This window comes from Vulpes lagopus, chromosome 22 (assembly GCF_018345385.1).
Source record: "Vulpes lagopus strain Blue_001 chromosome 22, ASM1834538v1, whole genome shotgun sequence".
NCBI lineage: Eukaryota > Metazoa > Chordata > Mammalia > Carnivora > Canidae > Vulpes > Vulpes lagopus.
The window spans coordinates 2,424,042-2,448,533 of NC_054845.1; the positions used below are offsets into that span (position 1 = coordinate 2,424,042).

The 24,492-nt window shown below is 37.7% G+C and overlaps 1 protein-coding gene across 1 annotated transcript in view; it reads right to left on the bottom strand.

The window, feature by feature from the left end:
* TMEFF2 (transmembrane protein with EGF like and two follistatin like domains 2) overlaps nt 1-24,492 on the bottom strand; it is a 220,849-nt gene that overhangs the window by 84,918 nt on the left and 111,439 nt on the right. The window contains exon 5 of the mRNA XM_041736998.1: nt 6,981-7,077. Coding sequence (XP_041592932.1) covers nt 6,981-7,077 — 97 coding nt within the window. The remainder of the gene's footprint in view (nt 1-6,980; nt 7,078-24,492) is intronic.

Genomic DNA, 24,492 nt, shown 5'->3' on the forward strand with positions numbered 1-24,492 from the left:
TCAAAAAGCAAGTAAAAAGAGAAACAACAAACACAGTTAAGTTAGCGGTAGAAACACAATTATGTACTTAGGAGTCTAGTTTCCTTTGTTCTGCCTACACGTGGTATTTCATTATTTCTATATAAAATGTAAGTTACACGATTTATGTCGCATGAGCTAAATAAAAACCATAAAAACATATACAACATCTGTAAATTGAGAATACTTTATTCCGTGTTTCTGAGCAGTCCACCCCAGATTATGTTTGTTATCTGATATGTCCTAATTAAGTTTCATTAATCACTGTGTGATCGCACAGTTGTGGCATAGTTACCGAGAAAAATTCAAAAGCCTTCAGAACTGATGTGAAAATCCAATCTTTTTTGAAGGAGCCCGGCATCACAGAAGACCTGAGCTGAGCCTTTGTTTTAAAGCCCAAATCTGAATGGTTTTCAAATTTCAATTTTTTTTTTTTTTTTAGTTTTACTTTTCACAAAGTATAATGCTCCATTTTTGGAGGGTGGGTTGGTGGTTTACCTGCTGTTTGTTTTTTGAGACTGCCTCTTGTGCACTTGAGTGGTTATGCATTTGACTTTCAAAGTGACACTTCGCGTGGTCGCATTCCACTTGCGGGTTTGTGTGTTTACTGGCAGCTACTGTAGAAGGAAGTCTGGGTCACAGATAAGGTATTTGTCGGCACATACCTTTATCCAGACCACATAACAAGTACTAGTCCTATTTAACTCTAATTGCATTCTGAATTCTAATTGCATTCTGAATTTTATTTCATTGTGTGGAATAAAAAAAAAAATACACAATTTTTTTTCTTGATTCAGAGAAGTAGAAGAATCCATAAAAGAAAGTCAAACTTTTACATTTGGTTATAGATTAGCTAAAAATATTAGCATTTTTCCCTTGAAATTGTGGAAATTGAAGTATGTGTGTGACCTCAAATCAACAGCTACATATTTCAGTCTCTGGAAAAATGTTCTGGGCGACTGGCGGCATGGAAGAGGAAAGAAGTTTATCTTTACCCGTCAACTCCCCACCCCTCTATACAATCCGAAACTGTTATGGCAGCTTTCAGAGGTGAGGGCATTGTCTTCGTGGTGGAGAAGAGGCAATTTGAAGGAGTCAATCTCCCAACCATAGGAATCTTGAAATCAAGAAGGTTTTATCATAAAGTCACATTTACAATCAACAGATCTCTTGGATTTTCAAGAACAGTCCTATTTTTATTGTTGTGTGTGCGCGCGTGTGTGTGTGTGTTTTATTCTCTCCATGAGTAAACTCCTGTTAGAAGTCAGTCCTAATTATGGTCAGAACATTTCCAGTTCTGGGGCAAGAGAGCAAAGAAAATTCATAAAAGGAAAGGCATCCTGAGGGGGAGAATGAATGGGCTCTTGGATCACTAGGACTTCGCGACTAATCAGCATCCTCCTCTTTAGATATTCCACATACGACCCTGACCAATCTTCTTTTCACTTAGTAGAAAACAACTGGAAACTTTCCAAATGCAACACGATCCTTTGGTTCAACTGTTGACTGGTAGTAGTTTTAAAAGAAATCATTCTCTGTATTCTCCTCAGAGGTGTCTTAATTTTCCTATCAAACTCATAATCCCAAAGCACTAAAGTCAGCAGGACCTAAAGCCTAATTTGCTTCTATGTATGGTGAGATCTAGTGCCGGCGATCATCCACGGCCATTGCCCTGCTTCAAATATTCATGATTCTCCGCAGTCCAAAATGCATTAAGGGTGGGAATGATGCCAGCAACACACAGCCTTCCTAGGGACAAGGAGCCTTCTCAGATCAAAGAAGCAAGATGTTAAAGACTTCAAACTAAACTGTCTCTGTAGGAGACACTCACAAAAGGGATGCCAAAGCCCACACCCTGCCTCAGTTATGGAGCGTCAACGAAATAAAGAAAAACATAGGTGCTCATTCAGTTTTTCTGAACTCATTTTGCTGCAACTCCTTTGCTTTTCTCCTTCCTTTCCCTTGCCGTCAAACTCAAGGATGTTATGCAGTAAAACATTATTAATGCTTTCAGAGACAAAATGAATGACTGCTGAGGAATTAATAGCATTTTAGCCAATATGATTCTGCTAATGGAGCCTGAGTAGCATGTAGGGAATGATACGAAGGCAAAGTTAAAATGGGACTAGGAGCCATCAAGCCTACACATGAAGCAAATACATGTAATTTAAATTGCCCCTTTATATCATTTGTCACAAGGCACATCTGCCTTTACACCTGTGCTCCCTTTCTTGATCTATCTTGACACCCTGGAAATGTTAGGCATGCAGCCAATTTCTTACCCAGTCATTCCTATGATCAGACCCAGCTATCAGCTTGCTTTTTTCTTATAAAATCAAGTATCAACCCCGGGGCTCTGAACTACTTCTGACTGACAGGACCAACAGAAAGTTCTAGGCTAATTACTTCTTAGGAGTAGTTCCCAGTGCAAAGAGAAGTTACCAATGACCTACTTTGGACTTACTGAAATAATTTATCAGGTAAGATAATTAAGGGAGTATAAAGCTGTTTCTAAAACTAACCAAGTATCAGAAGTATTTGTCGAAATCATAAGTTGGTATTCCCAGTGCTATCCATTGGGGCATTACTTTGCATTGAGTCAATTTTATTATGTTTGACTTATTTATAAGCCATTCTTTTTCTTTATAAATTATATTTGGCAGGATGTATTTGAAAGTCTCTTTGATGTATAAACATATTAGTTTTGACTTTTTTTTTCCACCTAGATATAAAGAGAGACAATCTTTTAAGCCCTTCTTTCCTTCCCCTCTTAACCCCTTCCCTATACACAAGCTTGCACATCTCTTTGCACAGGTGTTCCGTTTGTTTGAAGTCTATCCTAAATAAAGGATGCCTCCATATGACAGTGGATTTATCTGTGTTGTGAGCCACTTCCCACGCGGACTTTTAATTCTCTCTTTTGGAAACTTAATTCTTTCCCTTTCCCTGACCTAAGGGTCAATAACCGTAATGGAAGAATCCTCTATGGCAAGGGTTTTTCTCTGCTACTGAGAAAACCCGACCCTCTTCTGATTTCTACAGCCTTGATGTTCTCCATAAGAAGAAAAAGGTGAGAGGAAAACCTTGAAATGAAATCCGAGAATATAAGTGAGGGGTTTATATGAGCTTATAAACCATCTGTTCTTTCAAAAGCATTAAAATGTAATGTGTTGAGGACTATGGTTTACCAATGCCATCCTCTAATTATTATTATTTTTCTCCTTTTCCTCATTTTCCTTAACCCTCTACCACCTACCAATCATCTGTCTTTCTTCTCCAAGTCCAGTGTGACTTATGCAACTCAAAAACTCGTCTATGAAAAGATCAACTGATTACGATTGATCATAATTGATCAACTGGCTTTTTTAATCCTAAAAATGATTTATCTTCATCCAGAAAGTGCCTAAGCAGTTTTGAATAACTAGATTTAATTTTTCTGGTGAAATGTAAAATAGTAATTTCTTTAGGCAGGGTGAAAGGAAGATCGGGCATTAATTTTTTTATCTTTGTTTCCATTATTACAGATACCGTAATAACATAATAGTATTTTATATCATCATGCAGGACTGAGGAAATCTGTATACATAAAATCGTACTTTAATCAAAGGAAAAAATAAAACTAGACACTGAGTTGTACTCTTTGTTGCCACCCAGCATATGCAATGTTTTATGTTTGCAAGAGGACCTGGTCATGGTTTCATCCCAAAACAACAGCACATGGAAGCTCCCCTGCTTCAGCTGACCAGTCCTACAGTCAGATCCCTCCCCAACTGCTTCCTATCGGACTTTATAGCCTCTTTCATTCCACGCCTACTTAATTTCATTTATTGCATTATTCTTGTGTCCTTCAGCTGTTCCAATCTGCCCTTCATGGTCATAACTAAATACAATATGTGAACATACAAAGGTATTTATGTAAATGAAAATCAATACACTTACCATTTTCAGCACCATCCCTTCTTGCTTACATTGGACATTTTAAGTACATTTTATTTAAATGCTAACAACTTTTCATTCTTGCCTGGGAAGTATAATGATCTTCTTGGCTCCCTGCCCCCTGCATCCCTCTAATCTTCACAGCTATAGCCACTTAGCCCCATCTGGAGGTTCAGCTTTATTCCGCATTTTGGAACTAATCTTGTCTCTAGGCCGGGGGCGTACAAGATGTCCTAGCCAAAAGCCAACTGATTCAGCATCCAGTCAGCCTTGCTGCTGGTTTCATTCTGACCTTGTAATTTATTTCTGAGATCTAGACGCTTGTCTCGGCCCCTCGTAACCAGGGCTTGGCTTTCTACACCGGTTCCAGCAAGCGGATATCTACCTAGTCTCTTGCCCTTATCTGTCTCTGTTTTCCTGATAACCAGGTCCCCGATAACCGACGTTCTGCTTTGCCCTTGTCCTTGTTCCCTTTTTAACTGAGGTTCTTTTTATCTGAAGACTGGGACTTATGACCTACTGTTGAATCTTTCCGATGCTGCCAGCCTTGTCTCCATCTCCTCATTCCACCTGCCCTCATGCCTTAGATCTGAGCTTTTGCTAGGATACCTGGAGTGATGCTGCCTACCTGGACATTTTCCCACTGCCTGCTGTAGGCACCTCCCTTGTCACCAGCTCTAACCCTGCAGGTTTTGCATCAATACGTCTAAGCTGCCCGCAATCTGGCTCTCTTATTATTCCAGGCATGGTGGGAAAGAAATACGACTTTAATTGCATCTTTGGTTGAGTTGCTAATGTTAACACCTTGTGGTTACCTTCACCTCAGATCTTCACTGTGACCCTGCCACTCAAACCTTTCAAAACTCAGTTTCCTCTTTGCAAAGTGAAATAATGGTGGAATCTACCCCTAGGGTTATTTTGATGGTAAACGAGAAGAAAAAGTATACAGATGGACCAAACCCATAGTCAGTTTTTAGGTACTATTTATCTCATTTCTTAAATCTTTGCATTTGCAAAGTGAACCATGTTACCTAAGGATGATCACTGAAGAGAGACTAGGGGAATGGAAATTCTTAAGAAAGAATTAGGAACCCACATGAATTTTTTAAAAGTAAAATAATTGACACAAGATAATTAACAAAACTGTTAACCACAGATGTGGTCACCAGCAAACATTAAAAGTGGGATATTTAAAGGATACCTTTCCTATCTATGTGTTTTAATATATAATGACTATGATAAAATGGAGCCGTAAAGCATTTAGGGAGCAAAATGATTCTTTGAGTCAGTTGATTATTTTAGAGCAGTGTTTCATGGCCATTTGGGGAGTTTTAGATAAGTAAAAATTTAAGCCCTACTTCTCTGAAATTCCGACCCATTGATTTTGGAGTAGAACTAAAAAATTAGTGTGTTTAAAAATTTTCCAAAGTGATTCTGATGATCAGCTGGGTTTGGGAACCATATGTTTATTAGCCATTAAGATGCCCAAGATGTTCTTAGGAAAATATGGATTTACCTCAGGATGGTTAAACCAGTATATAAACTCTCAACTGGCTGCTAGCTGCCCATTGGTGAGAAATATTTGACAGGTACAGAAATGCCACTGATGTCTGCCTTTGTTAAAGGGTGGCTATTTTACAGGGCTATGATCTTTACCTGTAAGTACCTGATTAATTTACCCTAAGAACTCCAGTTGCTCCCTTGGAATCCTTAAAAATCCCTAAAATGTTTTAAGTGCAGACTGTTTCACTCTTGCCAAAATTATCTTGCTTTCAGTTTTTTCTGCCTGTCCCTTAGATGAATTGTTCCCTCCACTCACAAAAGTTTGATTAAAATTATTTTTTTTCTCCCTCAAACTCTACTGAAACATAATTGACACATAACTGTATGAATTTGAGGTGTACAACATGTTGATTTAATGTGCTTATATATCGCAATTGGATTACCACCATAGTGCTAACTAACAATCCCAACACATCACATAATTACTATTTCTATTTTTTTTGTGGGGAGAACATTTAGGATTTAATCTTAGTCAACTTGATCAAAATGATCATTAACTCTAGACAGGGATCCCTGGGTGGCTTAGTGGTTTAGCGCCTGCCTTTGGCCCAGGGAGTGATCCTGGGGTCCTGGGATAGAGTCCCAGGTCAGGCTCCCTGCATGGAGCCTGCTTCTCCCTCTTCCTGTGTCTCTGCCTCTCTCTCTCTCTCTCTCTCTCTATCATAAATAAATGAATAAATAAATCTTAAAAAAAAAACTCTCCTCTAGACAAACATAGTCTGCATAATGAAGAAAGCAAAGGGCACTTGGCTGTTTTCCTGAAAGATATGTGTGTAAAGTGAGGTGTGTAAATGAAGGGGAATGCAGCCTCTTTCCACCATCATGCCACAAAGACCTCAGTCTGAACTCTGGGTTGTTCCCTTTGGGTATGATGAGGGCAGAACCAATACCCAGGGATGCCCAGAACACTAACATTTTGGGACTCATGCACAATAATAAATGTTATTCATTATTTGTTCACAATACCTTTACAGACGCTGAGTATGGCTCAGATGAAGGAAGAAGCTGATCCTAGAAATAAGCCCAGAGTCATTCCTTCCTTTACCACCTTCCCAAATCAGCTATGGGTGTGCATCAGCATACACTCTTAAATAAATCCTCTGCAGGGACCCAGAGTCACCATCTTAGAAAGCAGATAGCAACCATCCATTGTTTATTGAGCACGGTTGTTGAGAGATCTCTGATGCGTATGATGTTTCCATCGCTTAACATCGACAGTATTTGGGGGTCTAAGTGGTATCTTAAATGTATCTCATCAAATAATGCTCTTAGCAGTTGCATGGTTAGTCCAGCTCTTAATTCAGCTTCAGAAATTCCTTACTGTTATTATGGCCCACCTTTTCCCCCCTTAGGAACTGGATAAGACAAAATGCTGAAAACGTCTTTTAAGAGATGGTTGATGGAGTAAAAAGAAGTTAGTTATTGCTATACCGTTTGTTTAAAGAATAAGAAGAACACGTTACCAGACATCCTCGGCATCTTCATCACATTCTGCACCAAATTGGCAAATGTCACAGGTTGAAGTCTCCTTCTGACTGGTTTCTCCTGAGCCTTCATGAACTGGAATAAGGAAGAAAGTAAACCAGAAGCATTCAGGTAAGTATGCTCAATACCAGCACTCTAAGACTATTCTGTACCAAAGCTGCCTCTTTTCTAACAGACCTGTTTGCTTTTGGGTCTTCAAAGAACGTCTCATTCACCTCCTCTCTTCCCTCAATTTAAGGAAAACACTGGCAATAATATGCCGCCCATTAGGATGTAGTAAACACTTCAGCTTTTTACAAGCAGAATGAAACAACGAACAAGAGGCTTTACTGGATTTATCAAAAAAGCTTGGTTAATAAATAGACCATATGAAAGGGTTATTAATTAAAAGGGATTTAGACTGTTACTTGCCTAGAGGAAACATCTAGTGCTTACTTTATAAACAATATTTAGCATTTTCTCTTTCCTAAGTTATAGATTTTTTTCATTCAAAAGCTTTTTTTTTTAATTAAAAGAAATTTAGATGGGCAGTCCCGACTTGTCAGATATGTCTTCTTTGTTTTTCCTCAAGGTGTTTAGTACTTAAAAGGAAAATATATTGATGTTAAGTTTTTAGACAACAGCTTTCAGTTGGTTTATAATTTCTTGAATTTTATATAAATATTGCACAGAGCCTATCATAGTGATATCCTCTAGGACAGTTGTGAACGTATATTTTATTTTAAAAATATGCTTTCTCACTGATGATGATTATGGATATTGGTCTTTTTTCTCCTGTAAATTACAAGTATGGAAATAAGCAATATATAACTTGATTATAAAATTAACTTTTCAAAATCAGGACGTAATAGTGTAAGTTGAACTCAAGTATTTTCACGCCAAGGAATGAAAATCTGAGCACCACTTTTGAGAGGATAGATTACTATTTACCCAACTAAGAAATATGCAGTTGAAAGTAAAAACAGTTTTGGTTAGAGATGAAAAATTGCAGCAACCTAACTATTATATAGATAATTTAATTCTGTGGACAGATCATATACTTAAAAACAGATGTTTAAATCAAGAGCATCTTTAAAAAGTGTACTTCTGCCAAAGGTTAGATATTTTCAATAGAAAGAGAACATAAGCAATTAAATATGACATTGGCTCCAATCTTTATGAACCCTAAAAACATCTTTAATAAGGACACATGCATTAACATGCGCCCTGAAACTAACAAATCCAATCCTACTTACTTTGTCTTAATATGATATTTCCCTCATTGCTTCTTTGTCTATTAGCAAGAGAGTTTTTACTACCTACAAAAGCAGAGGTCTTACTCTTTGGTTTTCTTTAATTTACTGCTATGCAGACAAGCAATTTGATACACACACACACACACACACACACACACACACACACACACAAAGGCAGAAAGACATCTAGGAGAGTTCTCTGTTTTATAGTTTTTCCAGGAAAGATAGAAATAGTTTTTCTGAAGCAATTCTTTTCTCCCTGTTCTTGATGGTTTGCACTTCCATTTCAAAAAAGTCATGATTTAAACAGATCAACCTCAATTGCAAAAGTATAGATGGTCTAGTTTTAGATTTGGAAGTCTTCAGAAAAAGGCACACCTCCCCAGAACGAAGAAGGCGTTTCAGCCTTTGAAAGAACAGACAGCACTTATTACGCACTCTATAACTTTAACACAGGCAGGACGGTTAGAGTGGGCCACGGGGACGAGAAGGAAGCTTGGCCTCTCCTCGGGGGACATGGAGCAGCTGCGGCCTCTTTATTACTTTCTTATTATTAATGCAACACAGAAGCTGCTAATGGGAGAGAGCCTTTTAGTGTGAGCAAGATTAGCAGCTTCCAGACTGAAACTGGCCACCACTCAGGAAGTACGACCTAGGCCACGCCAAGGTCCTTAATGAGCCCCCCTAGTCCCTTAAAGGCCGCCCCCTGCTCTCCTGCAGGAGATCCTCGGTCAGGGACCTGCTGGAAGCAACCTGGAGGGGGGGGTCGTGCTCCCCCAGCACAACTAATCCATTTCCACTGGAAGTCACAGTACATTTCTGTAGATGGACAGTTATTGGCAGAATGAAGATGTTTGCAAATTCTCCCATAAGGGGGAAAAGCGGCAAATTCAGAAGTAGCAGCAGCAGCAGGGCCTCCATCAGTACACATCCTGGGAAGTCATCCACGATGAAAACCAAAATCAAGTCCTTCCATGAACCTGAAGCACAGGCTTGCCCCTTTTTTGTTTGTTTTTGTTTAAAGATGTTAGTAATTTGCCAGACAGAGAGAGAGGGAGCGAGCACAGCAGGGGGAGCGGCAGGCAGAGCCGGTGAGGAGAGCAGCAGGCTCCCCGCTCAGTGGGGCTCGATCCCAGGACCTGGGAGCAGGACCCAAGCTGAAGGCAGACACTTAACCCACTGAGCCACCCCTGATTCCAGGCTTGCACCTTCGTGATAAACAAATCAGGCCATTTTCATCTCACCAAGTTGACTAGTGGTTCTTTTTTTTTTTTTTTTTTTTTTTGACTAGTGGTTCTTAATGGGGCTCAGTAACTCTGGTAATTTTGTTTGTTCATTTATTTATAGTTTTTTTTTCTTTTTTGGTATAACTGCTCTGGGATCTCCTCAGAGATACTGAATTTGTAACTTTGATGCTTGGATATGTATATTCTTTAAAAAGGGACCATCCCTGTGTAAGACCTAAGGAGCCCTTAGGTCTCATCCCCTCTCCACCCTAAGGAGCCCTGGAAGGCCCCGGCGGCCCCTGGCATCTCTGTGCAGGCCCGGGGACGGCTTCCAGGCGCCGCGCACCCGGGCGTGTGATCAGAAGGCAGATTCTGATCCAGTTGGGGTCAGGGGTGCCCGAGGTCACACCGCTCCAGGAGCAGCAGGTCCGCAGACCACATTCGGGGGAACACGGAGCGACCGCGGTCTGCAAACCACAAGTGGCCACTTATTAGTGGGTCGAGAAGCAGAGTTAGTGGGTCCCTCACCAGAGTTTCTGTAGACACGAAACAATATACTAGAACAGAAAACACCGAGTGCATCTCATTTAGCAAGTACAGGCCTTATTTCATGACACCGCTTTAGCTACCCGTATGTCCATCTACACAGAGCTGCGACATAAATTCCATTTCTTACTAAAGGTCACAGTCATAAAAGCTTGAAAACCACTGATGTAGCCCACGGAAGATGCTCAGTAAGTGCGTATTGAATCGGACTGTGTTTTCTTCTCGTTCTTTCTATATTACCAGAAATGAGAAGGGTCAGTTCTTAATCACTTGTGTTCACCCACTGATTATCCGGGAATAAAATTCATTTATCCTAAAGCAGTATTTCCGCTACGTGTTTGCATTTGAATCCTTTCATTTTGGGAAGTAAAATCATTATTTCCCTTTATTGTATAGAAACTTAGATTTCAGCAGGTGACTGAGGGAAATGTGACGGGTGAAGGACGGAGAGCTCCTGAAAGCCTATTTTATCAACTGTGCTGCCCGATGGTTAGGACGGATTTAATCCTTTAGGATTCTGGATTGGGAGATTCTAAGAGATAATCAAATTACTTCCCTCTCCATGCTCTTTGCCCCATTGGTTTCATCGGGAGGTCACCGAAGTTCTTTTACTTCCACCTTATTCTGGGCCCATCTGGGTGTTCACACTGGACGTGCCAGCGTGAAGAACGTGTGCCCTGTTCTCTCCCTGAGCCACCAGAGTGGCTCCGGGGTCTCTTAGGACATCCTAACCTGTGTTAGGTTATTTGTGAAAACACAGTGAAATATAATGTACAGAAGGGTCAACGCCTCTTACTTTGCTAAAAATTTCAGTAGAATTTATATTTGAAATGCTCAGATCTTGTCTATTTTTCAATTTGGAAGAATGCGTTTCAGGACAAGGAACAAGTCTACCTCCCAGAGGGCTCCTCTGTGCTCCGTCCCAGCCATTACCCTCTTGCTACGTTCTCTCTTTACATAGATCAGTGGTCTTATTTTTTGTCACCACCGATTTGTTTTCATTATTTCAGAAATCACATCAATGGAATCCCACAATATTGAGTTATTTTATTGTGCCCAATGGTTTTTGAGATGAACTCAAGTGGTTGTGTGTATCAGTAGTTTATTTCTCTTAACTGCTTGATATTCAAAGGAATGAATATGTCACAGCCTATTTATTCATTTTCTTGTTGAAAGACATGACTGTTTTTAGTTATTAGCCGGAAACAATAACTGCGTATTTATTAATAAAGCATCCATAAACATTCTTGTAGGAGACTTTTTGTGCATATTAGTTTTTATATCTCTTGGACAAATACCTAGCAGTGGTATAACTGGGTTTTTTAAGGTAAAAATTATACTTGTTTATCTTTTTATTCTCGAGTTGTAGGAATTTTTAATGTATGTTGGGTATCAATTTCTATCAGATGTGAAAGCTGTCAGATTATGTGAAGTAGAGGTTGAGGTTCTGTCTCTGTTTTTCCCCTATGAACATGATTTTTCTCCCTTGACCTACGAATGTAGTGAAATATGTTGATTGATTTTCCTATGTTAAGTCAACCTCTCATTCTTGGGATAAGTCAAACTTAATCATGGCATATAATCCTTTTATGTAACGCCGAATTGCATTTGACAATATTTTGTTCAATTTTTAAAATCTATGTTCATAAGATAGACTGGCTGTAATTTTCTTTTCCTTGTATTGTTTTTGTTTGGTCTTAGTATCAGACTTAAAATTGTCTCATGATATGAGCTGGAAGTGTGCCCATTTCCTTTATTTTATGAAAGAGTTTGAGTATGACAGTATGATTTGATTTCTTTATTTAAGGCTGTTTAAATTTTCTATTTTATTGATTCCTGATTGATTTTATTGATTTTTTTCTATTTTATTGATTTTTATAATTTCCTTTGTGCCATATACCTAAAGTTTAATTTATTATTTTTCTAGTTTCTTAAAATGAAAGCTTGATTTTATGCCTTTCTTATTTCTCAGATAGTCATTTAAATCTAAAAACTTTCTTCTAAAGACCATTTTAGCTGCAAACCACAAATATGGATAAATTGTGTTTCCTTGTGTTCATGTTCAAAATACACATTATAATACCCTTTGAGGTTTTGTTTCCCTGATCCATTGATAGTTTAGTAAGTAAGTTTTTAACTTCCAACTATTTGAAGGTTTTCCACGTTATGTTACTTTTATTTATGTTTAATAATTCTATCATGGATGAATAACATATTCTGTTTAATTTAAATCCTTTGAAATTTATTGAGAATTGTTTTATGGCTCAGAACCTGGTCTATCTTTTTGAATATTTCATATGAATCTTTGAAGCTGTAACTTCTTTTGAGGAGTGAGTTTCTATAAATGTTAATGAGTTTAAGTTGATGGTTAGTATTGTGCACATCATCCATAACTATACTGAGCTTTTGTTTAATTGTTCTATCTTCTCCGGAGAAAGGAGTGTTAAAATCTCTCTCAATGACTGTAAAATTGTTTCCAGTTCTCTTTTGCTTTTGTTCTTTTGTTTTGTCCTGTATTTAGAAGCTTTGATATTAGATGTATAAACATTTAATAGTCTAGTGTCTTCTTAAAGAAGTGACCCTTTTATCGTTATGAAATGCCCCTTTTAATCTCTGGTAACACTCTTCATCTTGAAGTCAACTTTGTTCAGATCTTTAGCCACACCAGCTTTTTATTTGCTTATTGTTTCTATCCACTTACACCCAACGTGTTAAAATGTTTAAAGAGCATTTCTTGAAAACAATATAGAGATGGATCTTGATCTTCTTTTTTTTTTTTAATCCAACCTGAATACGTCTGCATTTAATCAGGGCATTTAGTCCATTCACTTTAATGCAATTAGTGATATGTTTGGTTGTAAGTCTACCATCTTGGTGCTTGATTCATATTTGGCCAATCTTTTTGGGTTCCTCTCTTTTCTTTGTTTTGTTTTGCTTTGGTGAGTCAAATATTCTATTTAATTCATTTGATTTTATTTCTCTTATTTTTTGGTTATACTTTTTATGTTATTATTTTGGTGGTTGCTTTAAGAATGATAATACCCATCTTTATTGCTTCATGAACAGTTTAGGAACTTTATGATAATATATTTTTGACTATTACTGGTCATATTTTACATTTTTATTGTCATATATTATGCTTCTACCTATGCTGCCAAATTCACATTCCTTTTTAAAATTAGTTTGACTTTACACTGCTGTCCTACTCGGTTTGGTTAATTTCTATGGCAAAAGCCAGAGATTTCAGTACTAATAAAGACTCATGCCTGTCATTGTTAAATGACTGACCTCTGACATGCATTTGCCCTAACTTTTCAAACTTACTTATAGTCTCACATTCTCCATGGAAGACAGTATTGGGTTACAAAACTTATCATAGACTGTTTAATTTTTTCCCATTATTTTTCTACCCTGTCCAAGAAAAGGACCATATATTCCTTTCCATAGCCATGTTTTCATGAAGTTCCATAATATCATTGTTGGTCTTGTGACTTGCTTTTGCCATTGAAATGTGAATGGAAATGAGAAGCTATATAAAAGTCATCATGTGGATTTCTACTTTCTTGCTCTTTTCCTTTGCATGAGAAAAAAATTCGTATTTCAGAATAGAAGTGGTTCCTTTAACCAAGCCCAGAATGAAATGATATTTTGAGCAGAACCACAGTTGAGAGTAAGACATGAGAGCAAGAATTATGCCACTGATGCTATAAGCCTCTGAGATTTTCAAGTCATTTGTAACCATAGCTTTACCTACAGAAAGATGACTACTAAGATGTCAATAATGCTATTAATAAATTCTAAGGAAATTTTTTTTCACACAATTTTCTACATCTCAGATTTTGGTTGTATTACTTACGTACACAACCCTAGATCTACTTTTAATTCTCCCCAAATCTGCCTTCAAACTTTTTACTATTTATTTTCTATACTAGCATATATTCTGCAATTGTTAAGGCAGGTTTCTTTTTTTCATTTTTCCCACAACATAGCAGTACCCATCCCAGTCTATGCATGATTCCCAATGTCCTAACCATGTAGCTCTCTAGTATATTTCTTTGACAGATATATAAAGTGACTCATTTAAGTTAACTGCAGCATAAACATTAAATATAATATAAACATGTATGAATAGAAACCTCCACATGCATCAAATCTGAAATAAAATACGCAGTCCCTAAAACACCAGATTGTATCAACAAAAAGAAGGAAACTTCTAAGCTTAAATATGACCCATATATATACTGGTTCTAAACTTAAATTATTCTAAAATTGAAAAATAATACACAAATTTTATGTAGAACTTAATCTGATTTTTTTTCAAAATCTTGAGTGCATTTTTTTTTCTATTTTATAGCTAGTATCAATCTAGTATTCAGTGTTCTTTCTTTTCTTTTCTTTTCTTTTCTTTTCTTTTCTTTTCTTTTGTTCTTTCTTTTCTAAATGGGTAGAATGACAAAGTAATTCTTGGCAGACTTAATTTTTTTCCACTTTGTTTACATAGGAAAAAGACTTAGTGATAACATTCAATATATTTATTGTAACTAAAAATTACTTTGATCACCAAATTATAAAGATTTTATTTATTTATTTGACAGAGAGAGAAGGAGCACAAGCAAAGGGAGTGGCAGGCAGAGGGAGAGGGAGTAGCAGCCTCCCTGCAGCAGGCTTCTCGTGGGGCTCCATCCCAGGACCCTGGGATCATGACCTGAGCTGAAGGCAGATGCTTAACTGACTGAGCCACCCAGGCACCCCAATCATCAAATTATAAACAGTAATTTTTTTTCAAATATAAACATTTTTTTCATTCTGAGTAATTTGCATAGCTTACTATTTCATTATCACCAAAAGGCTGAACTTTATTTTCCAATGAAGGAAACATTCCCCTTAGTAGAAAGAATTTTTAAATCAAAACTCTCCATGTACTTTGATTGGTACAACTTGTCTATTTTGCCTTTTATATGCCAGTTTACCTCTCCTGTGTCTTTCCCTCATATAAGTTGAATTTAAGTGATGGGAGTTGCTAACAGTTCTTAGAGACTCAGACAGTTCCAAGCTGTGGTTTTTTGAGCCATAGTCATGTTCTCTTTTGCACTTTCCAATATTTCCCTAGAAACCTCAGTAGGATTTTAAAGAAAAATAAGAATAAGAAATGTTTTCCTTTTATTCATATTATAATGTGAGGATATTTGTTATATGAATAATAATTACACCATTACATCATATTATGGAAATGCTATAGCAAAAGAAGTAGCATTTTGGTCTGCTGTTTATAAAACTAACACAGATTGTGTATATGTATCAGTGCCCAATGCAGTAAGATGTGTTCAGATTTTAGGGAGGAAATCCATTATTTTTGCTTCATTTTAATTAAAAGAGGTACAATTCTACTGATCATTTTGAATTTTTAAGTGATTTAGATGCCAAAACTAAAGGAAGGCTGAAATTACACTTACATATAATGATTTAAAATTCTAAAAAACACATGAAAATCTAAGAACCAAGTTCATGACTGAGTAAATGTAATTTTACATTAAGCACTCCAGAGATCATTACAGAAAATTTAATTTTTCATAATTAAACTAGTTTGCTAAAGCTTGACAAAGCTTCTTTAGAAATCACACATAATTTATGTGCTGCACAACTAAAAAATAATTTAAGAGATTAATATGATGCTACTATGTTGAGGCACAATTCTATGGTCATCATTGAAATCTGACTGATTTTATTCAGTCCCTCCTGACCTAGAACTAAAGATACTTGGTTGATTAGGAAAAAGAAGCAACAGAGAAATACAATAAGGAAAGAAGAAATGAGAGAAGGGAGGATAAGAGAAAGAAAAGAAGAAAAATGAAAAGGAAAAATGCTTATTTAATTTGATATCATGCATGCCAGAACTGATAGGGGCAAGTTACTATGCCAGACTTCAGGAAACTCTATCAGATCAATCATCCCATAGTTATAAACAAAAATACTTTTATTCTTCTCAATATATTTAATTTTAATTATTTTATGCAAATTCATATAAATAATTTAAATTTGTTTCTTATTAAATGCCTAAAAGATGAGAAATTTATTTTTCACCTGTAAATTAGAAACACTGGCTTGGGCTAAATGAGCTACTGTGGAGCATGGTGAATACTAAATCCCATGAGAGGAGACTGAGAACAGATTAGGAGGTGAGTGGAAACGGCAAACGCGGGGGACAGTCTTGTACAGAGCTGCTGACGGGGCAACACAGAGCGGGGCATCTGTGGGATAAGGATGTAGAGTCAAGAAAGGGATTTTTCTGTAGTCGAGGCATCACCGTGTGCTGACAGGAATGACGGATGGAGAGGAGCAAGCATATGTGTGAGAGAAGGAGGACAATCTGACAACGGTCTTGAGAAGGGATGGATTTTCATGCAGGTGTAGTGGTTGGTCTCAGAGGTGGGGACACGTCTTCCCCTCCAGGAGGGACAGCAGAGTATGTGGGTGCAGATGTACGGACGAGGGGACCCTGGAAAGGGAAAGATGAAGCAGATCTCCTCTGGTTGTCTTCATGGCCTCCACGTGTCTTTACTTAAAAGAAAGGCCACCGGTTGACAGGACTTGCTAAGAAAGGAGAAAAGGTGGGGGCCCCGGGGTGGCTCAGTGGTTGAGCCTCTGTCCTTGGGGGTCCTGGGATCGAGTCCCATGTCGGGCTCCCTGCGTGGAGCCTGCTTCTCCCTCTGCCTGTGTCTCTACCTCTCTGTCTCTCTGTGTCTCTCATGAATAAATAAATAATCTTTAAATTTAAAAAAAGGAAGAAAGGAGAGAAGGTGAAATACTGTAGGAGAGTGAATGCAAATGAAGACCGAAGGCTTTTTAAGTCTTTCTTATACTAATTTGTTGCTTTCCAATTCTGTGCTCAATTCTTCCAATTAGCAAATCTCTGATGAATAAAGATATATCTTTATTAACTTTCACTTCTGTATGTCTTTAGTACATGACAGTTGGTATTGATAACTTAAAGGCATTTTGTGATGTTGAAAGTTTCCTTTGCATCATCAGATAAAGGTTAACTGGGCAACAGGGTTAACTCTAACCTAATTAATGTTTGTTTTGGTAAAGGGGCTTCACAGTTTGGTAGCGTTTTACATGCCATGTCTACTCCCCAAATATTTTCTCTTTGCATCACCACTGAGCTAGTTGAGATCCGCATCATGCCACGCTGAGACTTCTAACTACAGGACCTCCGTACTTGCAAACTTGCCTCTCTTAAATAGATCTCCCACGTATCTTTTTGAAATGCAAATCTGATTATACCATTTAACAACACTGAAAATGACTTGAAGGAACCTAAAGGCAGTTACATGGTATAGGGAATCCAGGCCTAGGGCTGAGACAGCTGGATTTGGTTTGCCTGGATCCTTTCCTGATCCCCAGGTTGCTTATTTGTTAAAGGAGAAGCCTGCCCTGTTGAGTTTACAGGTCAGGGTGAAGATGAAATGGGAGGGTGTGTGAAAGCATTTTTCACCCTCTAACTTGCTCTGCCACCCTAAGGGGTTGACATTAAGAAAGTGTTACAGGTGAAAAGGTCATTAGCTTTGTTATTCTAGGTAAGAAGGTTCTTTGAAGGATGTTTAAGGCCTAACATCATCAACATGAAGTTTTGGCCGTTGTAAGTGGACCTGGACTGATGTCGAAGTAGGAGTCTTTGTGGGAGCGGGGAAAGAAGAATCTCAAACAAACAGCAAAATAGAGAAATAAGAATATTGAGAAAATCAGAAAGGAAGTCTTGCACCAAAACATCCTCATTCAGTTTCTTCTATTAAGGAGTAAAAAGGATGGAGGAAAGTGCAGGTGACAAGTGGAAGGGAAGTCCCTGAAAGATATGCTCAGAAAATACCAGAGCTCCAGGGCTTTCTGTCCTTAGAAATAGAGATCTTAGAACAAAGAAAGGACTAAAGTGATATATTCTTTCTTTTTTATATTGGTGAACATAAGACTTCAATAGCGCTTTATCTATTTTTCCCCACCTAATCTACGATGGGCCTTAGTTTTCACTGAAAGCCTGAAAAACATATTCCATCTGGTTCTGACTTCCAAGTCCAAATGAGACTTAAAAATGAAATTTATAAAGATCAAGACTTGTTTAAATATATAACATATTGATATAAATAGGCCAGTGAAATAAAAGAGCAGCAGTAATAATAGAGCCAGTTCTAAGAGGTCACAGCATTTCATAAAGTTGGTAATTAAAGCAATAAAGCAATAATTTTTCTGAATTGCCTGTAATATTTTCCAGCCTAGTTTTGCCATCTAAGGTCCAGCCTTTAATTTTGGGAATCACAAACACTAAAATAATAGGAAAATGTCAGGCTGGAATTCAGTGTTTGTGATTAGCTTGTGATTAGGTCGGTCTTGAACTGGATCTAGCAACACGTCTTCCAGCACACTCATTTGTTCTATACTGAGAGCCCTTGTTTCGTTTCTACAATTTCCCTTCTTCCTATGGGCTCTAGTTGGTGGAGTCTGGTTACTCTTGAGATTTCTTTATCCAGTTGACAGCTGTCTTTCAAGTTCTTATTTCAAATCTGTAGCTTATTGCTGACTCCCTAGTCATCTTGAAGACCTCTCTTGTGATGCTCTATTTTGGAATCAGCCCGTGGTAGCAGCCAGGTAAGGCAGGCCTCACTATCCTGTTTCACTCTCTCCCAGCAAAAGTACTTTCACATACTTTATTTCAAGTCAACATAAACAAATGAAAACGAGAAAAAAATATATCCTCAAAAGTTTAAGGTTAAAAAGGTCAGAATCATCCAATTTGAGGTGTGAAAGAAGACACGAACGTCTTCAACAAAATAGAGAAAAAAACACAAAACAAAATAAAACCCACAAAATGGTCTAAGAAAGCTAAATTCTGGAATAGGTTAGAAATTGAGTTCAAACCAATCAATATGTCTACTTACGGAACCATTAGCTCAGTCTGAATCTGCCAAGTGGAAAGAATGAATAAATGTGGAAAGGACAACTAGACTTTTTTAAAAAATTGCATGGAATTTAGAGGAAATTTTACTGCCATTAGATTGCCAGAGATATCCAGAGATAAATGGAAAACGATAAAAATTTTAAAATTAACAATATTCTATTCAGGATTTCATAATGAGACCAATTTTCTCAACTCCAGGTTTTTAAACTCAGACTACTTTCATTTATAGTTTCATCAAGATTCACGAACTTTTTTATTTTTGAACACTTTACACCTGTATTGTAAGATAATTGAAACTAAATTAGTTTCCTTGTTTTTGCAGATTTGGGGAAAATATCTTGTTTTAGGAAAATTTGCTGTTTGCCTAAACCATGAAGATTTAGGTTTAGTAAGGACTGCAGCTTATTACTTTTGTTTAATTTTTGTTTTCATAATTATAGTATCAAAAACATATATGCTAAAATTATCAGGTATAAAAATATGATTTAACTTTGTGAATAAGTAAAAACACATTGGTAAATATAATAGACCCAAGAAGGAAACATGTTAGAAGGGCAACCCATTTGTATTATAATATCAAGAGTTATACTGAGGTGGAATTAATAACAAAATTTTGTTTTTAAGCCATATTTTTGCAGAGCTTTACTATTGTTCATTTAAGATTGTAGTTTCAGTTTAGAAGTCAATGAAACTTTTTTTTTTTTTCAATGAAGCATTTCTAATGACTATGAAATACTGGTCAATAAGCAAACCTCAATGATACATATTATATTTAAAAATATGAATCTTTTTTCTTTTTAGGATTTTATTTATTTATTCATGAGAGACACAGAGAGAGGCAGAGACATAGGCAGAGGGAGAAGCAGGCTCCTGCAGGGATCCCAATGCGGGACTTGATCCCAGCACCCCAGGGTCATGACCTGAGCCAAAGGGAGATGCTCAACCACTGAACTACTCGGGTGCCCTTAAAAATATAAATCTTGATTATGTTACAACTCTGTTTAGTTTAAAGGTTTCCTTTACCTTTAGGATAAAAACCCAGTCCTTACCACTATATTTAAAGTCTTTTATGAATTACCACCAGCCTATCACTCCAGCTTCATCTCTAAGTTCCTGGCTTGCTCCTCATGCTATAGCTGTACCTGCCAATCGGCTGGGATTTACACATGCAGTTTCCACTGTCTAATGGTTGATTCTGATTCGAACTTGGAAGACTCGGCTGTAGCACCACACTGTTCAGGGAAGATGCCCTCACTCTCCTCCCTTGTTCTTTACCCCCAGGCTGTGTTCTTTACCCCAAGCTCTTGGTTTGTGCTCCCAACACTTTCTTTGTCCTTATCACATTGTGGAAGTAGAGTTACTTTCCTGATTCTCCCAGTAGTCCTGGGAGTTTTTCAAGGTCAACTCATATACCTTATTTGCTTTTAGGTCTATTTTTAGCACAGGACTTGGGAGATGATAAGAAGCAGTGGTCAGAGGGAGGCAGAAGTCCAGAATTTGAGGCCTTTGTGTTGTAGCAGTCCCAGGCAATGACAAGGTGTGACCATATTTCCAGTCAGCTCAAAGGAAGTTGAGCAGTCTGAGGAACTATGGGGCCAATATTGAGAAGAAATAGAAGACAGACTCTGGTAGTTACATGTTGTCCAAAAAATGTTTGGTACAGGGCAAGATGACCTTTCCTCAGGTGTTAGTAGGCCCTGGAACCAGTTCTGGCTAATGACTTGTTGAGTGGCAGTGACTGCTGGTTGAGGATCTTACCTACCATTGAAGAGCGCCCAGAGGGGCAGGAATGGAGGCCCAATGAGGAGGCCATGGCACAAGGACAGCAAAAAACTGATAGATGTGGCATAGAATTTGGAGAGATAGTGGAAAAGATCTACTGATGGGTTAGGTGCAAGCATGAAATCAACATTCAAGAGAGCTGCTCCATCTGTCAGGTCCTTGAGTGACTGCCATGGGCAGAGTCCTCTCCCAGCACCTCACCCAGTTAACCTGTAGTAAACACGTATTGAGAATAAAAAAATAAACCTTGGTTCTTTTAAGCCAGTAAGTTCTAGGAGATGTTTGTTTCTACTGCATACCCTTGCATAAGCCAGCATAACTTGAACGTGTCAGAAGATGAGGCGAAGAAACACGAGTGCAATCTGTTCCATTGTGTTGGTTTCACCAACTCCCAGTTACCCTGGAACAGACTATATGAAAGTGAGCCAAGCACTGATTCATTGAGGACAATGGCAGTGATGTGGGGTTCAGCAGCTCATTCCTAAAGTATGGGAAAGAGTGGTATCGGCAAAAAGCAAGAGTTCCGAAGAAGCAGTTTATTGAGTGATAATGCCAGCTTTCCTTGATGATGGTTTGAAGATGAAAGTATGAAGACAGAAATATATGGCCGCTTCCTAGCTTTATATGGGAAGGTAGGGAAGTAAATAAGGTTTGGGGGGTTATTATGCTGTCACTGGGGAGAATATACAAAAAATTATTGAAACACTTAAGACAACTTAGCCTTACTCTTTCACTAGAGCTAATATTGATAATAGTTATCAAAAAAGGGGGGGCAAGGATATACTAAGTTCCTATATCCTTAAATAGGCCCCATTTTATTTTCACCAGGCATATAGGAAATATTTCCTAGTAATTACTGGCATTTTAAAAGCTATACTTACATGCATGCTTCTAATGCCTTAAAACCCTTTGACGTAAAGGTCAGATTGCAGCTGATTCGGGGTATCCCCAAATGGAAAACATTTTTTTCCCTATCTCAAAATGCATTCTGCTTCCTGCCCAAATTTCATACCCACAAAACATTCTGTACTGTTGCTTTCATTTTCCCCAATGCTGCTTGGATTTCTTCATGCATATTCGTATTTTTAGATCAGATAAAATGAATAGAAGTTTCTTTCCCTGAAAAATATGGAGTTTGATTCAAAGAAAATGTTAATTAAATGAAATACTTAAAGTCTTGTGAAATATTGACATGTAGCAACTAATTTTGTCTCTATACTCAACTGCTTTCCCTTTGTGCATCTGAAGCACCGTTCTTATGGAATTATGTAGCTGTGCAAGCACCGCTATTGACAGCATTTTTAAATGCAAGAGAAGGGGGATGGAGGAGGGATTTAAATGTACTAAACACCATCTCTTTCAAAATATGCCTAAATATGAGTTAGAACTCAGGGGCTTATCGTATCTTTACTGCGTTATATTCATTTTTAAGAAAAAACACCTCCAGATAGAAATCCTTTCCACCAACACAAATCAAATGCAGGTATCAAATGAAGAGGACTCCTCCTGCGTTGTAAAATTCCGTGTCAGAAACATGGGCTGTCTTTCATGACAACAGCTTCATACCTCCTCGGCTCCCACACTGCCTGACAAGCAGGTCACAGGGAAGGTTGTAAACCACATTCTTTTGCCTAAAAAGTGATTTCAAAAAAAAAAAAAGAAAAAACTTTAGCTTTACTCTTAAGAGGGTCAGATGGTTGAGGCAGTGATTTGTTTGTGTACAGATGAGCTGGTGCAAAGGGATGGAAAAATATGCAGGTGAAGAATTTCTAAATGCGGAAGGTGTCTTTGAAAGCCAGCCTCTATCACGTATCAGCCACACCTGCCAGAGACACAGAGCAAGGTGAGCGGACCGTAAGCCATGCAGTCTTCTTAGTGAAGAGAGATCTGTGGGTCGGATACAACAGCAAAGACTGTCAATTTTATAGTATGTGTTCTTAAAAGCAGGTTTCACATCAGTTTTAATGCAACGGGAAAGATTTCAACATTTTTTTTTAAAGACAAATTACTTGGCTTTTTCTCCTCTTAAAAAGCCCAAGACTATATATGTTAAACGCCACATTAGATTGGAAGTAAAATTAAGAAGCCAGTTGTTGCATTGTTGGTGCATAGAAATGTACATTAAAAAAAACGACGAGTTTGTTTAGTGCATCTGTTAAATGATACAATATCCATATCTATGATTACTCCAGAGATCAAATTAAGAACATTCCTCATTTGTTGGTTGGTCTCTAAGGAAAATACAGGAAAACAAATGCTAATCAAAAGATTAATGGGCTTCTCAATGTATAATACATTAACTACCCCTTCAAACCTTTGGAAGCAAAATAAAAATTAAAAAAAATGTCTGACATCTTCTTGGTAATTATTGCACTGTTTTAAGGTCCTTGTCAGTATGAATTTGACTAAGTCTGGGAATTTTCTGAATATTCGTATAGCCATCTAGATAGAAATATCATACATAGAAATGTTCCTTATTCCAGAACAGATGAACCTCCCAGTGGTGAAAGATTTACGTATCTCTGAAGGTTTCTTACACCCAGCAACATAACTCTGATGGTTCAGTGCCTGAAAGAGTGGGCTGAGATCACTCACCAAATAAATCAAATAGTTGGCTGGCTACAAGAGTGGGAGCCTATAGTAATCCTTTGCTTTCAGACATCAGATCTCTCCCCTACTAAGTCAGTAGAGAAGTTAACAGTTCTTTGGCGTACCCAACCCCGAATATCGACCTGCCTCACGTTGCTGCTGCTAATTCTGAGACCGACTTAGGCAACAACTATATCTGGTGTTAACATTTCAAACCACAAATCCCGAATCCTTGCTATGTGGAAGGAAAAGGTGGTGGCAAGAAGGCTGGAAATGTACTTTGTTTCATCTCTAAACACCTTGAAGGAATCTTACTGAAACACAGAAAATCCACTTCAGGGGGGTGATCTTAAAATATTCTATAAACATTTATTGAATGATGATAAAATCATGTTTTATGTAACTTTTTGGTTAGCATTTGACTAAAAGCAGCATTTTACATTACTACAGTAAAAAGGAGTCTTTAAAAAACTAGCAATCAGGTGCTGTAGGATCCTATCGTTCAATATGGTAGCCAGCAGCCCCCGTAGCTGCTTAAATTTATGGTAAATTAAAACGAAATAAAATAAACAAAAAATCCAGCGTCTCAGTTGCACTTGCTCTGTTTCAAGAAATAAGTGCAACATGTGGCTAGTGATGACTTCTACTGGACAGGACAGATGCAAAACATTTCTAGCATCACAGAAAGTTCTCCTGGACAGTGCTGCCCAAAAAGATGTACTCAGATACAGCAGATGATTGTATTCATGAATGTTTCGTTTTAGAGCCTTTCAACCTATATAATAAAATAAGAAATGGCACTACTGCTATTTTCGTCTTCCCATGAGCTGAAGACCACATCTTACCCTGATGCATACGTGCGCGGTATAACTATGTGTGTCACTTTTGATGTATGTCCCTCGGTAAATAAACATAATAGAAATTCTTAATGAACAAAGCTTTCTTTTCTTACTGTATCTCAAGCGCTCAAAATGTAGCTATTTCCTAGTTTAGTCTCTGAACATGCTGATGAGGGGCATCAGTATTACTGGTGTCAAGCTCAACAGATTAGAACTAGCACGATTGAGCGAATGTGGTTTTAATGGGTATGTTTTGTTCCTCTGTCCAAGGCTCTGCCTACCAACTTGCAATTATATTTATAATTTGGATTAGTGTGCCTACC